A 17,134-nucleotide genomic window follows, 5' to 3' on the forward strand; every position below is an offset into this window, starting at 1 on the left:
TGTGGGGCGGGAGGGGCGCGGTGTCTGGCCGGGCTCTAATTGGCTGCCTCGTCCGTCTGTCCGCATCTCCTGGCCAGAGGGTCGGAGGCGTCCGGGGTGACTGCCGGCGTCACGGGGCGCGCGCTGCCGCGAACGGCGTGGCAGATGGGAACGCCTCCGAGACCACCAGCGATGACCCCGCTCGGGCAGCCCCAATTTCTTTGGCTGCACCGGCGCCGGCAGCGGGGACCGAGGCCCGCGTCCGTTCGGGTCGGGCCTGGGCTTAGCGCCGCGCCCCACAGGCGGCCGGGACTCCACCTGGACCCCGCCGCGGTTCTGGGCCGCCGGAGCCTCGCGCCGCCTCTCGGGGACCTTGTCCCCTGGCCTCCGGCCTCTCGGGCCCCTCGCCTGCCGTCTAGGAGAGAAGGGGCCTTGGACCTGTGCCCCGCCGATGGAACAGCGCCCGGGCTCGGAGAGGCCCCGCGAGACCGCAGGCGCAGACCCTCCCGGAGGGCTGGGCGGGCACCGGGGTCTTCGGCTGGCTTGAGGGACCCGACCCCTGGGGGAGGAGTTTGGGGTCTGTGTGTCCGAATGAACGCGGGGGTTCAGATGAGCCTGTGGTGTCCCCGCTTTCCATCTCCTCCGTACCCGGCCCCAGAGGACTGTCTGAGAGGCCGGTGGCCGCGGATCCTGAAAGCGCCTCCCTCCTGCCTGTGGTTTCCCTTTATACCGGCAGCGGCGCGAGTCCACCCTTCACTTACAGGAGCTACATCCAGAACCTTCTCCTGGGGCCACAGCGTGGGCTTCCGAGACTCTGCGTGACCCCAGCTCTGCCCCTTTGGGGCTGCAGGTGAAGCCCTCAGGACCCTCTGCGTGGGTTGGGCAGGTCACTGGATGAGGGATAATGTGGTGAGGTCCCCGTGCCCAACCCTCCTCTGCAGCCCACAGCAACCGTTCCCTCTTCAGCAGCCCCCGCTGGCCGCTCTGGGCACCCCTGTTCCCAGCATCCTCCTTGGCAGGTGTTACCCCTCCCTGTTCCCCAGGCCCTGGGCCCTCCTGATGTCTCCTCGACCCCCCGGGGCCCCAGTCTGGCTCATTCTGGTCCACACTCTGGAATCTGGTGGGACTGGGTATGGAGGGTCTTGAGTGTCAGCAGGCCACCTGCGTCCCACCTGGTGGGTGAGAAGGGTCCCACAGGTCAGCATGGAGGGACAGTAACTGTCTCTTCTGCTGGAAACCAGGCAAGTTCCCCCAGGGCCCCGGCAGGGCCACGAGCACCCGCTGCACTGGAGCACTGGGGAAGAGGCTGGGATCCTTCATTACCTGCACCCCATTTCCACACGTCACAAAACAGGAGTTTCCAAAATTAGAATTTATTTCAGTTTCTAAGGAATGAATCCCCGAGTGTGGCAGGAAGGACACGGCCAGCTCCTGACGCACACCTGATTTGATTCAACACTGAGTCGGCACAGACACAACCAGAGATGGCCTGGGTCCAGGCTGGGGCTGCACAGGCCGTGTCCTGGACAGCCAGGAGGGAGGCCCCACACACAGACGGCTGCCGGGTAGGGGGCCTAAGCGGGGCAGGCCTGGCCACAGCCCATGTCCTTGGCCTTCCACATAGATGCACACATTGTCTGCCCACAGAGGGCCAAGACGCCCCAGGCACCCCTTCGCTCCGGGGGCTCAGGACACAGGCTCCCAGCTGAGGCCGCGCTTGGACCCAGAGCTGATGTTTGGCTGCAAGCCCACTCGGGACAGACCCAAGAACACGAATTCTGTCCCTCTGGATTTAAGGCTGGTGTTTTTTGACATTTACTTCAGTTTTTCTCTTTGAAATTAAAATTACCTGAGTAAAAGATTTTGAGACATTAAAAAAGCCAAAAACACAGAATCCCTGCAGGCAGACGGTGCCGGGGAGGTGGCGGCCGGCGCCAGGATGCCAGGGGCACGGTGGGGTCGGCTGGAGCTCGAGGGCTGGGCCTTTCCCAGTCTCGCCTGCCCTGGAGCCCCCAGGAGCCGCCCCTGGGCCGACGCTCCCGTGGCTGGAGCACAGGAAGGCACAGTGAGGTAGGGACAGTGGCCATTGTCCCCCGCCCGCCACCAGGGCTGAGAGGGCAGCACACGCCTCAGCCCCTCCTACAAGCCCCTGCCCCCTCGGAGCCGGGCATCTTGTCCAGAAGCCGGTGAACGGCCCCTGCAGTGTGGGAGGGGAGGGGCTGCCGGGAGGCCTGAGCTCAGACAGTTAAATAATCCTTTATTTGGGTGGGCTGGGGGAGGGGTGACTGGCCCAGGAGGGCAGGCGAGGCCGGGCCCAGACCCCCATGGGGGGTGGCAGGGGCCTCGGGCGGGCTAGGATGCACCTGGCACCCAGAAGTGCCGCAGGGGCACCGGCTCCTCAGGGGCCCGAGCGGGCGGGGAGCAGTCTCCTACTTGTGCCGGGCCGCGGTCACCCTCTGCAGGCAGTATTGCGCGGCGGGCAGCGACAAGACCAGGCTCGCGGTGCGGCGGCCCATCCAGTACAGGCTGTAGCCCAGCAGGCCGAAGAAGGCGGCCTTCACGGCCAACCGAGACACTCTGCCGGAGACGGACGGCGGGGGCACGCTGCGGGAGGGAGGGGGCGCTGGGCCTGGCTGGGGGTGGGCTCCCCATACCCCAGCCCCCACGCCCGGGTCACTGCTGCGTGTGGTTGGCCTCCTGGGGGCTCAGCCTCCAACTGGGGGCTTGCGGGGCGGGGCGGGCACTCACGTCATGATCTCCTGGATGTTGAGGTCGGTGCTCCAGTTCTTCTCGATGCCAGGCACGTGGCCCATGCCCACAACGCCCACGACCACGGAGGGGATGCACTTCCTGGGCTCGGCTGTGGGGAAGGACAAAGGGTCAGTACCTGCTCGGGCCTCGGCCTCACAGGGGGTCCCACGCCTGGGGGCAGCCGTCACCGTCAGAGGCCCGAGGCAGCTCGAGGCGCCGGGCGGCCTGGCGCAGCATGTAGGTCAGGTAGACGTCCCGCTCCGAGACAATGGTGCGGTGCAGGTCCGGGAACTCGCCAATCATCTCTGCCATCATCTGCTCCAGGAGGTCCTTCTGCTTGCAGCGTTCCACGTCATCCTTGCTGTGGAGAGGGGTGGCTGCAGCCCCGCAGGGATGGGGCAACGGGTTGGGGGGGCTGGCACTGTGGACACCGGGCAGGGACCACAGCACGTTTGTTTGGGATTTGTGGCGGAAGGAAAGGGCAGGGAAGGCCTTGAGTGAGGATTGGCTGCGCTTGGACCTGCACAGGAGGGCCTGGAGCCTCCCACAGACCACCCTGCAGGCCGGCCGGGGTCCCCAGGGCAGCCCTACCTGATGGGGTCTGACAAGAGGTTGCCCAGGGTCCTGCGGGCAGCCCTACCTGATGGGGTCTGACAGGAAGCACAGGCCCCAAGCCAGCCTGACCTTCTGCCAGAAGGAGAGCGCAGCGATGGCCCTCTTGAAGGTGACGGGGATGGGCCGGTCACCCAGGTGGAACTTGCAGAAAGGCACCTTGCTGGCCTGGAGCAGAGGCTGGGCGTTGGGGAGCAGTGGGAGCCCCGGACCACCCCTGTGAGCCACATCCCTGTGGCCACCCCCTACCTCGCCCTATGCCCACCTCCTTGAAGGCCTCCCTGAACTCGCCGCCTGGGGCCATGCCCAGCTGCTCAGTGATGTGTGCAGACACCTTCAGCAGCAGCATCTGCATCAGCCCCGACATGAGCCCGTTCTGCAGAGAGAGGGAGCAGGCATCAGCTGGAGGGGGCGGGTGGGGGGCTGCGCTGGGGGAACGGCAGAACTGGGATGGCAGCACCAGCGCAGAGCCCTGCCCCAGCCCCATGCTGTTTCCCTGGCCTCCTCCCTGACAAGTGCAGGACCACCCTAGCATGCAGAGGGTCAGACCAGAGCAGGGAGTTCTGTCCCAACAGGCACTTCTCAAAGGTAGCTCCCTTCAGAAAAGACCTTCACGGGCCGGGCACGGTGGCTCACGCCTGTAATCCCAGCATTTTGGGAGGCCGAGGCAGGTGGATCACCTGAGGTCAGGAGTTCTCTCTCAGACCAGCCTGGCCAACATGGCGAGACCCCATCTCTACTAAACATATAAAAATTAGCCAGTTGTGGTGGTGGGTGCCTGTAATCCCAGCTACTCGGGAGGCTGAGGCAGGAGAATCACTTGAACCCCAGAGGCAGAGGTTGCAGTGAGCCGAGATCACCAGCCTGGGTGACAGAGCGAGACTGCTCTGTCTCAAAAAAAAAAAAGAAGAAGAAAAGGCCTCCACGAGGCAGTCTCGTGCTGCGAAGGGGCCGCCTTGAGCTGGCACAGATGCTGGGTGCTGGGCAGGCAGGCTGGAGAAGGGGCCTCGCCACTCACACCTGCCTCCTGAGGCCAGCACAGCACCGCCGCTGGTGCAGACACCAGGCCACCCCCATCTTCAGCAACCACAGCCCGAGGCCTACTGCCCCTGGTCTCGCCAGCCGGCTGGGACCACGGGGGTGTCCACATGTGAAGGAGATGATGCCCGCGGAAGGGCAGCAAAGCCCCGGGGGCCACACAGCGCCGGCAACTGCTCACACCCTGCATGGGCCCAGGGAAGGTCTGGGCCTGAGCCCTGAGCCCTGGGAATGTCCCGCCTGATGGAGTGCCCTTGTTTCCTGGGAGCCCAGGCCACCCTGGAGAGCCCAGGCTAACTTAGGAGGAGCCGTGCATGGGGCCTTGGTCCGCTGGGACCAACTCCACCTCTGGAGGGGCTGGGGCCTGAGCTCAAATGTGCCTGTGACCAACCCCAGTAGAAACCTAGACACCAGAGCACAGCGAGTGTCCCCCGGGAGGGGACAGGTGAGGCGGACACTTGGTGTCTCCCAGACCCCGCCCCACGTCCCCTTCCCTCTGTGACACCGCAGCAGTGAGCAGCACAACACTGTCGAATTCTATGCCCCTTCGAGATCACTGGGCCCAGGCTCTGGTGGGGAGGCTGCCCAGTGCTGGGCCCTGGCTGGACCGGGGACTGCCCTTTATAAGACGGCCCACAGAGGTCTTTGGTGACTTCCCTCATCTGGAGAGATTAAAAAATGAAAGGCAGGCGCCAAATGTTTAGGGACATTTCTGTAAGATCTCATTACAATTGTTTCCTTTGAACAGGGGGAAGGCAGACTGAGCAGGGCTGGGGTCAGGCATGCTGGGTCCCCTTTGAAAACACCAAGACTGGCCGGGCACGGTGGCTCGCGCCTGTAATCCCAGCACTTTGGGAGGCCGAGGGAGGTGGACTGCCTGAGCTCAGGAGTTTGAGATGAACCTGGGCAACATGGCGAAACCCCGTCTCTACTAAAAATACAAAAAATTAGCCAGGTGTGGTGGCGGGCGCCTGTAATCCCAGCTACTCAGGAGGCTGAGGCAGGAGAATCACTAATCGCTAGAACTCAGGAGGCGGAGCTTGCAGTGAGCCAAGAGTGCACCACTGCACTCCAGCCTGGGCAACAGAGCGAGACTCTGTCTCAAAAAAAAAAAAAAAAAAACGAAAACACAAAGAGCAATGAGAAAGTCCTGCCTTTCCGGTCACTGCAGGGCTGGAGAAGTGGGGACAGGAGAAGCCCTGAGCCCCACCCACTTTGGGCCTGGGCATGGGACCTGGGGGGCCAGCCTTGCACTGAGACCTGACCCATCCCCAGCGACTGCTCAGCAACCCAGTCCTCGGGTGACCAGCCCCTGCCTCAGCTTGGAGAGCCACCCATTTCCTCCTCCCTTGCCTGAAACCGGGTAATGCAGCCTCTTTCCTTTCTCCTGGCCCAGGGGAGGTCCCTAACCCAGCAATCCCCCGGGCAGGCCAGGCACAGCCACATGGACTGGGGGCATGGGTTGTGGGAGGAACCTGGGCAACAGGCACACGGGTGGCTTTGACCCCGACCCCGACCCTGGCCCGCGGCTGCGCACCTGCCTCACGGCCTGCTGCAGCTTCTCCAGGCTGAGCTCCTGGGCCTCCCGCAGCAGCGTGCTCTCGTCCATCTTCAGCATGGACACACGGTACTGGCAGAGCTCCACGACCACCACATCAGGCTGCACCTCCCGGATGGTCTGCAACAGCCACAAGTCACACCTCGTGAACACGGCCGCTCCCTGCCCCTCAGCACAGCTGACGCCAGCACCAGGGGCCCCATCCCAGGAGCAGCCAGCCTTGGCGTCACCCCAGGGCTAGCTAACGCCGCTGCTGTAGTGACAGCTCAATTCTCTAAGCGACAAGAGAGGAAGCTGTGAGGCTTGTTCGCTTGTTAAGTGGGAAAACGCAGAAGGCTGTCATGGCTCCCAGGCAGGAAGCCCACCTCGCCACTCCCAGGGAGCACAGTGTTGAAGCAGGTGGCCTGTGGTGCACACACACGGGCACACGGGCCCTACCACAACGTCCCTGAGTGCAGGACACAGGAGCTTACACCAACCCGTGTCCGGGCTGTGGCGGGTGGCGGCGCTCACCTTCACAACGTCCCTCTTGCTGTCGTCGCTGAAGTGGGCTGTCCCCACCACATACACCCTGCTCCCGTCCTCAGCCACCAACTGGGTCACAGTGCGCGGCAGGTTGGGCCGCTGACGCCGCCGCTTCAGCTTCATCTCCAGGAGCAGGTTGAAGGCGTCCACGTCGGCTGCAACAGCAGCACAGGCCGTTGTGGTGCCGGGCCCACCCCAAGGACGCCACTGGGCCTGCTGGCAGCCTGGGCTCTGGAACCCTCCCGGGTTCTGAGAACCGAATAGTGCAGAGCACATGCTCCCTGATGAGCGTCACACTCCACATGCTTGGCCTGCCCGGTGATGGGAACACCGGCTACCCCTCTGTGAGCTGGACGCCTTTGAGAAGCCAGGGCCTCAGGAGTCCTGTGTCCCATACACCCCGTGAGGGCGACCTTGGGGGCTGCTGTGGATGAGGTTCGGTGTGGGGAACAGTGGGGGCAGGTGCCCCAGGGGGCTCAGCTAGGGGAGGGGCTCTGAGGCGAAACAGGCCCCCCCACCCCACTCAGGAGGGACAGGCTGAGGCCACAGCAAGGAGGGACTCCTGTGCCGCTCATACTGTCAGGAAGGACAGGCTGAGGCCACAGCAAGGAAGGATCCCCCACTCCACAAGGAGGGACTCCCGTGCCGCTCACACTGCTTGTGCTCAAGAGCCCCCCATGCCCAGGGGCCGGCCTGTGCTGCTTGTACCCCTCCAAGAGGCTCCACTGCCAGGCAGGGCCCACTAGCAGCTGCTGTTGGGGGGCACCAGGCCTAGCGGCACCTACCCCAGGTCTCGGCCAGGGCCCCTGCTCACCACAAGCTCCAAGCCCCTGGCAGCGGTTGGCTGCCTCCCCCTCCTCCCTGACTCAACAGCCCAACACCGGGGAACGTGCCAGGACCCTGAGGGACACGTACACAGGTTCTGGGGGTCTCCAGAAAGCACCCTGGGCACTGGCTCTGAAGCCTCCGACGGCACAACAGGTTCCACGTCGGCCTGCAGGTAGAAAGGAGAGTTCAAGTCAAGGTTCATGCACCCCAGAAAGCCAGGGCTCCGTGGCAACTCCACGGACCACGTACCCTGGAAAGGGCCCTGTGGCCGCTGTGTGGACCACACACCCTGAAAAGCAGGGCCTCCGCAGAGCCTAGGCCCCACACTGCCAGTACCCCTCCTGCTTGGCCATCACTGGCACAGCCGCCATCAAGCTGGGCAGACAGGGCCACCAGGCCACTCAGCCCAGGGCCCCTCTCCCTCGGAGGTGCCTCCTGCCTGACCCTGAAGAGCCCACACAGTGGGGAAGCCCCCCGCCCCTGTCTCTGTGCAGCCAGCCCAGCCTCCACCTCACCTCATGCGGTGGCTGCTGCTCCTCCCCGTCCATGGCTGGGCGGTGGCTTCCTGCACCGGTGGGGAGCCTGAGGAAAGGTGTGAGAGGCAGAGTTTCCACCTGGAGCCCCAGGCCTGGCTCAGGACTCACTGCGTAGTGCCCGGTCAGTCTAGAACCATCTGTTGGGTGGGACTAGGGGCTCCTTCCCCCATATCCCCAAATGCCTCCTGCCCATCAAAGGCTACTGAGGTCCAGGGTCCGTTCAGGTCAGGCCCGGGTGGGGAAAGGCTGGCAGGTCCCCGGGGACCCCAGCATAAGCCAAATGCAGACGGGCCCAGGGCGGGTTGCTGGTGCACAGGCCTCACTCAGAACAGGGCCAGAGCTACCCAACCCTCACCGCGGCACGGTGGGCAGACATAGGAAGGCGGCCCTGGGGTCCACACATGATCTCAGGACACAGCAACGCAGCTGCTGACACATGGCAAAGACCCCAGGGCCTTTGTACAAAAGCCACTTCCCCTTTCAGTAACTACGGCCTGGGCAACAACATCAGCGCAGAGTCAGTACAGACGGAGGAATCCACAAAGCACACAAATCAACGTGTTTGGAGCTAAGACCTTCTCTCCCAGTTTAAGAGACAAACGTGGTGTGGAAGGAACCATGGTAGAAACCTGGACAGACTGGGGTAGCCACGCGAGGGGGCTGCCCCGAGGCATCACAGCTCCCCACAGACTCTCAGAGAGAAACCAGGAGCTCAGGCCGGGGGCCCAGGAGCCTGAGGGAGAGAAAGAAAACAGCCAGGCACCTGCAGCACCAGAGGCACGCACCGGCCAAGACCCACGGAGCATCGGCGAGACCTGCGCGAAGCCCCTCGAGGCGGGGCCAGGGACCAGCAGGCTGTCCTGAGACTGGCCACGGGCCCTGCCGCACCACGTGGCTCTTCCTGAATGTGCTCAGCCACGGAGTGCCAGGAGCGACTGTTTACAAAGTCAGTGGCTCATGTCCCGGTGGATGGATGTGTCACCAGGCAGAATCATTAAAATATCCCAAACAGGCCAGGCGCGGTGGCTCACACCTGTAATCCCAGCACTTTGAGGGGCCAAGGTGGGTGGACTGCCTGAGCTCAGGAGTTCGAGACCAGCCTGGCCAACATAGACCATCCTGGTGAAACCCCGTCTCTACTGAAAATACACAAATTAGCCAGGCGTGGTGGTGCACACCTGTAATCCCAGCTACTGGGGAGGCTGAGGTGGGAGAATCGCTTTGAACCCAGGAGGCCGAGGTTGCAGTGAGCTGAGATCCTGTCACTGCACTCCAGTCTGGGTGACGGAGGGAGACTCTGTCTCAAGAAAAAAAAAAAGTAAAAAATAAAAATGAGCCGTTGGAAAACATTCTGAGCTGTCTAATCGTGCAAGGTGTTGTGGTTTTGTCTTGAAGTGTCTGCATCAGTCAGAGATGAGCAACTGTGGGGGAAACGACAGGGCTTGTAGGATGTGCTTCAGAGGGGCCACTGCCGGGTTCTGCACTGATGCCTGCGTGCATCTGGGGCCATTTTCATGTCACTACCGCTGCCTACTTCTCGAACTCATAAGAAAAAGGAACAATGAGCAATAAGATGCTACATCAGGTTCCTTTCCTCTGCAAACCCTGTTGGCACACAGCCGCAGCAGGCACAGACCCCGGCCCCAGCCAGGACTTACAGACCCAGCTGGGTCCTGGCCACGCACATCCAAGTTAAGATGCCTCCAAGCTCGGGTGTCCTCACCTGTGAACAGGAAGGAGCTCTCCGTGCAGTGTCTAGGAGGGCAGCTCAGGGGCTGGGGGAGCAGGGACGGCTCTGAGCAGGGGAAGAGGCCTGTCTCAGTGCAACCAGAGGCCCCATCTGAAGCTGACCGAGAAGAAGGCAGCTTATCCTGCCCTCTTCTTGGACAGCCAGGACTTCTGGGAGAGGAACTGGCCTGGCTTGGGGCAGGTGGTGCAATGGGGCCGTGGTCGGGGGAGGTCAGCTGAGACTAAGGAGATAGCTGATAAACACCATGCTGGCCTGGGAACCCAGTCCTCCTGTCCCCGGGGGCCTTGAGCCTCTGCAGAGGGCAAGGGGAGCCCGCCCCACAGGCTCCCCTATGGGGCCTTGCGGCCTTGGCAGGGGGTCCCACTCCTTTCCACCTGGGATTGAGTCTGGACCCAACCCTGGCCTGGGTGTCTTAATGGTTGGCACATCCAGGAAGTGCTGCTGGTGCCCGTCAGGGCAAGGCCAGGCCTCGGCCCCTTGGGCCGCCTCCTTCCCCCTTTGTGGGTGAAAGCTCCACGATGCAACCTGACCGGAACCCACTGGAAACTGTTGTGAGTAGCTGCCAGGCCAGCCGGCCCAGACAAGCACCCCGTCGGGGGGACGGCCGCCTCCCTGGGTCTAGCTGCACACGGAAGCCGGGACTCTTAGGAGCAGCGCGAGACTGCCAGGGCGCACGGGGGAAACTCACACACGGAAGTCGGGACTATTAGAGCAGCGCAAGGCTGCAGAGGCGCACGGGGGAAACTCAAAGAAACTCCTGTGCAGCCAGGCGGGAGGCTGCGTCGGCCCAGCCAACAGGAGGCGCCCACGTCGCCACAGCCCTTCCCCCATGGGTGTGGCAGCCCCAGGTCTGCGGTCAGCCCCCACCCTCCACCCAGCCTGGCCAGACCGGCCTCTGAGGCCGGCCCAGGGTATGCCTGTGGCCATGGACAGGGCAGGGTCTCGGTGCAGCAGCAGGCGCTGGTCCTGACCCCAGTTGTGCCATGGGGTGGGCGTGCATAGGTCTCCTGTCAGGGCGGGCAGAGAAGCCTTCCTGGGCCGGCAGCCAAGCCTTGAGCAGGACGATGTCAGCACCACCAGAGGCGGTGCCAGCCCCCAGCCCTGGCCCCTGCAGCCTCTCAGCAGAGGCGTGCTGCCCGCAGGGGGCCAGACGGGAAGGTCACTGAGGCCCCCCCAGCACCTAAAGCCCGTGATTCTGGGGGACGTCTCTGACAGTCACCCTTACAGTCCCAACACTCTCGTTCCCTCCTCGCCGAGGCCCCTGGAGAGCTCTAGGGTGTGATTTCAGGTTACCAGCCCTCCTCCCTCTAGTCTGCTCCCAGGCAGCTGTGCTCTCAGACATTCACGGCTGGGCCCAGAGCCTCTCCCAGCTGCCTGGCGGTGAGCAAAAGGCCCTGGCCCAAAAGCCACAGGTGCTGAGCCTGGACTCTGAAGTGTCTTCAGAGGCAATGTCTGAAGAACCACCCACCTGGTTCCCACCCCCACAACCTCTGGGTCCCAGCAGAGCATCACCTGGGGTCCAGCCAGCGCACACTGCAGCCACCCCCTCTGGGTCCCAGCAGAGCATCACCTGGGGTCCGGCCAGTGCACACTGCAGCCACCCCCTTCCTACCTGTCCTTTTCAGATAGGCTCAGGCCCATCAGCAGAGACCAGCAGACCCTGGCTGCCCCTCTGGGGGGACAGACACCTCTCCTTCCCAAATCCCCAGTGCTGGCACTGCCCCAGGGAGCCTCACAGTGGCTTCTGGCGTTGTTACCCGCAAGGCCAACCCGCTGGGAAGCGGTGCAGCCTCGCAGGAAGCCAGACGCTTGTATCAGACCAGCTGTGCTTCACTCCACCGAGCAGGACTGGGGTGGGTGCTGAACACGATTTGTGAGACATGCCTCCTGGGCATGGGTAGCCGGCAGACAGGGTCCTCGGATCTCAGACCCCAGCGCTGCCCTGGGCCGGATGCTCTGGGCAGGAGCCCCCGTTTAAAGCGGGAACCTGCCTCCAGGGCCAGCATCCCACCTGCCCCACACAGGAGGCCCTCTCTGGGCTGCAAGCACAAGCCACATTCAGACGCTGCTTTAGCAGTCAGCCTCGGCCTCGAGCTTCTCTGCCGCAGCACAATCTGTCCCGAAGGCAGAGAACGGGGTGGAGACCCACAGGGCAAGAAAAGACATAGCAGCCCGATTTCAGGAGACCCTAGACACTGCCTCTGAAGACACTTGTTCTCCAAGCACTGTCCCTCATCTGTAAAAAGGGATATCTGGCTTTGGAAACCATGATCCTCTGTGCAGACGAAGCCTCTGAGAATTCCCAACAGCCCCAGGAGAACATCTGTTGTGCGCAAAAGCCCACTCTGTTAGGGCTCTGCCTGTGGTGTGCGGCCCTAGGACACAAAATCAGAGCGGCATCTATAGTCCTCTGGCGTCAGAGACAGCTGTCTGCATCCAAAATGTCCCGCAGGGCTTCTGTCCCAGGACGTGACATCCAGTGTGAGCGTCAGGCTCCACAGCTGCCTCAGACAGCGCATCCCACCTGCCTGCTCAGGTCCCACTGCTACAGACTGAACTGTGTCCCCCAAAACCCACAGGTTAGAGCCCTAACTCCCACTATGAAGGTATTAGAAGGCAGGGCCTCCGGGAGGTGATCAGGTTCAGATGAGGTCATGAGTGCATAGCCCCCATGACAGGGTTGGTACTCCTGGAAGAGACACCATGCAGCTCTCGCTCCCCCGGGTAAGGATGCCACGAGAGGGGGCCCATCTACAAGCCAGGAGGCTGCATGGCAACCAGGGACCAGCACCTTTGATCTGGGACGTCCAGCCCCTAGAACTCTGAGAAAATAAATTTGTTAAGTTTTTTTCCCAGCACCAGTGAGGCATGGTGGGAGGAGCCTACTCGCTCACAGCCCCAGCTACTCAGGAGAGGCTGAGGTAGGAGAATTGTCTGAGGTCTGGAGTTTAAGACCAGCCTGGGCAACTTAGCGAGACCTCATTTTTTTTTTTAAGATGGAGTGTCACTCTGTCGCCCAGGCTGGAGTGCGGTGGTGTGATCTCAGCTCACTGCAACCTCCCCCACCCCAAGGTCCAAGCGATTCTCCTGCCTCAGCCTCCCGAGTAGCTCGGATTATAGGGGTGTGCCACTACACCCAGCTAATTTTTGTATTTTTAGTAGAGATGGGGTTTCACCATCTTGGCCAGGCTGGTGTTGAACTCCTGACCTCGTGATCCACCTACCTCAGCCTCCCAAAGTGCTGGGGTTACAGGCGTGAGCCACCGCGCCAGGTCAAGACCTCATTTTTGTTTTTGAGACAGAGTCACACTCTGTTGCCCAGGCTGGAGTGCAGTGGCATGATCTTGGCTCACTGCAAGCTCCGCCTCCCGGGTTGACGCCATTCTCCTGCCTCAGCCTCCCGATTAGCTGGGACTACAGGCGCCTGCCACTACACCCAGCTAATTTTTTGTATTTTTTAGTAGAGACAGGGTTTCACCATGTTGGCCAGGATGGTCTCGATCTCCTGATCTCGTGATCCGCCCGCCTCGGCCTCCCAAAGTGCTGGGATTACAGGCGTGAGCCACTGCACCTGGCCCAGCCTGTTGTTTTTTAAAGTTTTCTGGTCTGTGATGTTTTGTTACAGCAGCTAGAGCTAAGACACCCATCTTATCCCCTTCACCCCACTACGAACTGCCTCCCAGACTCCAGCCTAGCTTCCTAGTGCAGACCAAAAGCTGGCTAGCACCAAATGCAATTCCCAGAAAAACCCCCATCTCTCAACCAACCCACTAGACCAGCTCAGAAAGCCCAGGTTCCAAACTGGTCAGACCTGGGGGTTGCAGAAATGACAAACTTGGAGGGACCAGGGTGTGGCCCCAGAGCTCTGACCTCCCCTGCTTCCTGTTTCTGAGGCCTGGCACCTTTGGCCACAGGAAACCCCTCCCGGGTTTGGTGGGACCGCTTCACGCAGGTGTGGCAGAACTGGGAGACGGGAAACACACCTGAGCCAGAGCCCGAGGCCTCCTTGCCAGCACACCTGGCAGCTCCCAACCTCCCAGGACCTGGTCACAGTCAATGCAGAGCCCCTACATGCGGGGGGGCCCCACAGGCGCCTGCCACCCACCCACCCTGCCAGGCCCCCTCCTCGGACCCCACAGCATCAGGGCCTCCGGCGAGGCTGGCCAGCATCCCCACCAGTCATACTGCAGGGGCGGTGGCAGCAAGCGGGGAGCAGAGACACACAGGGCAGTGAGCCTGGCGGCCTGCACACGGCCTCTTCAGGGACCTGAAAGCTAGGAGGCGCCCATCTGGAGGCTACCGAGGCTGCGGGAGTCCCCGCAGAGAGCTTAGCACCTCCACAAGTTCCTGGTTGTTTCTGGGACGCTAATGCCCAGACAGCTCCCACTCCATCTTTCTTGTAAGAGTTTTGACAAAGACACACGACAGCTTCATGCTAGCTCAGTTACAAAGACCTTTTAAGTTTGGGCTGCGCACAGCGGGGGACGATCTGGCGTCCACTTCGCCCATATGGGAACCCCGCTCTGCTCCACTTGAAGGGCAAAGGCACCTACAGAGGAGCGAAGCCCCAGGTTTCAGCGGGGCCGGAGGGCCAACAGGGGTCCCGGGCCTCCTGCTCGGCCTCCCCCAGCACCCCCAGAGACCCGCAGGCCTGGGCCGCCTTCCTCCACTCTCACCTCGGCCGGCTCCACCACAGGCGGGACGCAGGGGTGGCTGGGGCCCTCCCGACCCGCGAGGACCGTGGGACTCGAGGTCCGACCCGCGCCTTCCCGCGAGGCCGCCGCTGACCCTCCCCGCCCCAGCCCTGGGGGGCTCTGCTCCTCGGCAGCGTCATTCCCAGCAGCGGTGGCGGGGGACGCGCGGGGCTTGCTCCCGCCCCAAACCTGACCCGGGCCTGACCCCCACGACCTGCTCCCCCGGCTCCAAAACCTGACCCGGGCCTGGCCCCCCACGACCTGCCATCCCGGCCCCCAAACCTGACCCGGGCCCAGCCCCCCACGACCCTGCTCCACCAGCCCCAAACCCTGAACCTGACCCTGGCCTGACCCTCACGACCTGCTTCCCCGGCCCCAAAACCTGAACCCGACCCGGGCCTGACCCCCATGACCTGCTAACCCGGCCCCAAAACCTGACCCGGGCCTGACCCCCCCGGCCCCGGCCCCGGCCCCCACCCCCCGACTCGGGCTCGCTCCCCCCGCCCCCCACAGTCCCCCCACGGCCCTGACCCGGGCCCGCCCCCCGCTCGGTGCTGGGCCCTGTCCTCACGCACGCGCCGTCCGCGCCGCGCGGCGTACCGAGGCGAGGCAGCGGCGCTCCTCAGCCGGCCTCCATGCGGCGCGGGCCCTCAACGGACGGGGCGGGCTGGGGCCGCGGGGCGGGGCAGACGGGCCGAGGGCGCCGGCGGCCGTGCGGCATGCCGGGAAGGGTAGTCCCACGCGCCTCCTGCTCGGCCCTGGCCTGCGACTGCGGACTACACTTCCCAGGGGGCAGCGCGCGAGGCCCCCGCCCCTCCCGGGTCCTAAGGAACATCGGCGCGCACTCGGGAAGGAGGGTTCGAGTCCCGCCGCGGTCCCGGTCTTGCGAGGCGCGCCCACGTTCTCTGGTCGCAGTTCCCAAGCTGTGAAATGGGGACAATGCTCGCACGGCGTCCACAGGATAGTTTTGAGTCGAATGATATTGAAATGTAACTGTTCTGTGAGCCGTCAGTCCCGCACGAAAGGGACAGCCGATAGTGGGACGCGAGGAGCCGATAACATGGGATCAAGGAACGCGCTGACATGGCCTCGACCCGGCCCCCTTCCCTCTGGGGATCGGCCCAGAGCCGTCCCCGATCCGGGACTCATGCCTCAGCGGGACCTCGGCCTTGCCGCAGGTTGGGGCACCCCGGGGAGGTCGGGCCCCAGGGGCCCCGCGGCCAGCCCAGCGGAGAACCGGGACCAGGTGGTAGTCTTAGGGCGGGCGGGCCGACCCCCGGCCTCACGGACCCGGGCGCTCAGTCACTTCCGATCGTCCCGAGGCCTCCAGGGGGACCCGGCTGGCCGCAGCCACCCCGACGCTAGACTCTCGCCGTGCGCTTTCGGCCCCGAGGGCAGGGGGAGACGGCCTGGCCCCACCCGCCGCGCCCGTCCTGCCCGGGCGCCCGGCCCCCTCGCTGCACCCACCCTTTCCCGGGGCGGCTGGGGCCCGGCGGCCAAGTTGCTGCGCTCTGCGGGCACCGGCACGGACGGGGGCCCAGGCGCAGCGAGGGTCCCGGGCGCTTCGCCGCCGCATGCAGACGACTCGCTGCCGGCAAGCTGCTGCGCCGTCCGCCTGACCCTCTCTCCTGCAATGGTCCGGCCGCGCATCCCGGGCCCAAGACCTCCTCCTCCACGACCCCGGGTTCTTGGCTGACCTGGCGCTGGCGCTGGGCTTAGTGCAGGCGTGGGCGTGGCGATGGTTTGCCTGCGGGCTGCATGCGCGGACCCTACGGCTAGCTCCCCGAAGCTCTGCGCCCACCTCTACGGCCCTGCCCCAGCCAAAGGATCAGGTCCTTGGAGCGGGGCCTGCCCTGGGGCCAGGACTCCAGTCACCGACGGAGGGCTGCTGTGTCTTCCTGCCAGGCACTGATGAGTTAGTTGGGGAAAGGGGCCAGGTGGGGCCCAGCTGGGGAACCATTTAGAAGAGGGAGGAGGGCGCACCTCTCTACTCTCTGGAGCCAGGGGGAGGACCTCAGTGACGGCTGCCCCGCGCAGGAACCTTCAGCGAGCCTGGAAGGCTGACCCAACAGGCCCGGGGTTGGGGGAGTCCAACGCAGCGCCCGGGCCTGGTCTGGGTCTGCCTGAGGCCGTCCACCAGGACTCCATGCTGGGGAGCCTGCTTCCTTCCAGGCTCCAGGAAGGGAGGTCCCGGCCCCAGCCCCAGGTTCTGAGGAGCTGCCCTGGCTCGGGTGGCCTGCAGGGGTCCCCTCAGGTCCCCGATCCTGAGTCTGCGGGTGGTCTTCCAGGGGTGGGGCGGGTGGGTGAAAATGCCTGTCCACACAGCAGCAGGCTGGGCTGGCTGCCCACTGATCATTCTTACACAAGAGGCCCCGCCCCCTCCTACAGCTTCCTGGTCCCCAAAGGGCCAGGCCTGGCCTTAGAGAGGCCTCTGTCCTCCTTGGTGAAGACACTCACTTTGGGCCCTAGGGCCTCTGGCTCACATCCTCTCCATTCATTCTCATTGTTCGCTGCCTTTGTGGTCATTCTGCCTTTCTGACCATCTCCGCCACATCCTCACAGGAGGGCAGCCGGTGGCAGTGGCCCCGGCTCCACCTCACCCGTTTCTCAGTGCTGGGCTGGTGTGGAGGGAAGATCCCTGGCCTGGGGGCTGGAGGCCTGGGTTCTCAGTCCTGGCCGTCTGGGATGGGTGCAAGGTCCTCCCGGAACCCCTCCTTCTCCACGAGAGGGATAGTGTTGTCCACCTGCCAGGCCTGCTTATGCTCAGGGAGGGGGAAGGGCGGGAGGGGTCACTATTTCAAACCAACGCTGGCCCCCGGGCTGCAGAACGACCCTCTGACTCACCTGGGCAAGGTGGCCAGTC

General features: G+C 63.8%; 2 protein-coding genes across 9 annotated transcripts; one reads left to right on the top strand and one right to left on the bottom strand.

The window, feature by feature from the left end:
- The first annotated feature begins 67 nt into the window (after nucleotides 1-67).
- On the top strand, nucleotides 68-1,838 carry LOC129467591 (uncharacterized). The gene is made up of 2 exons (XM_055252123.2): nucleotides 68-829; nucleotides 1,362-1,838. The coding sequence occupies exon 1, from the start codon at nucleotides 145-147 to the stop codon at nucleotides 799-801; it is 657 nt and encodes a 218-aa protein (XP_055108098.2). The 5' UTR covers nucleotides 68-144; the 3' UTR covers nucleotides 802-829; nucleotides 1,362-1,838.
- TRABD (TraB domain containing) lies at nucleotides 1,337-17,134 on the bottom strand. 8 transcript variants are annotated; one of them, XM_063622494.1, is made up of 10 exons: nucleotides 17,116-17,134; nucleotides 7,807-7,873; nucleotides 7,379-7,457; nucleotides 6,452-6,618; nucleotides 5,918-6,058; nucleotides 3,608-3,718; nucleotides 3,371-3,510; nucleotides 2,919-3,091; nucleotides 2,728-2,839; nucleotides 1,337-2,583 (listed from the first exon to the last, which is right to left on the bottom strand). In XM_063622494.1, the coding sequence occupies exons 2-10, from the start codon at nucleotides 7,837-7,839 to the stop codon at nucleotides 2,409-2,411; spliced, it is 1,131 nt and encodes a 376-aa protein (XP_063478564.1). In that variant the 5' UTR covers nucleotides 7,840-7,873; nucleotides 17,116-17,134; the 3' UTR covers nucleotides 1,337-2,408. The 8 variants fall into 8 exon arrangements, with proteins under 8 accessions (XP_063478564.1, XP_055108094.1, XP_063478569.1 ...); XM_055252119.2 differs by lacking the exon at nucleotides 17,116-17,134 and adding an exon at nucleotides 14,872-14,949; XM_063622499.1 differs by lacking the exon at nucleotides 17,116-17,134 and adding an exon at nucleotides 14,843-14,934.

This window comes from Symphalangus syndactylus, chromosome 18 (genome assembly GCF_028878055.3).
Source record: "Symphalangus syndactylus isolate Jambi chromosome 18, NHGRI_mSymSyn1-v2.1_pri, whole genome shotgun sequence".
NCBI classification, from domain to species: domain Eukaryota; kingdom Metazoa; phylum Chordata; class Mammalia; order Primates; family Hylobatidae; genus Symphalangus; species Symphalangus syndactylus.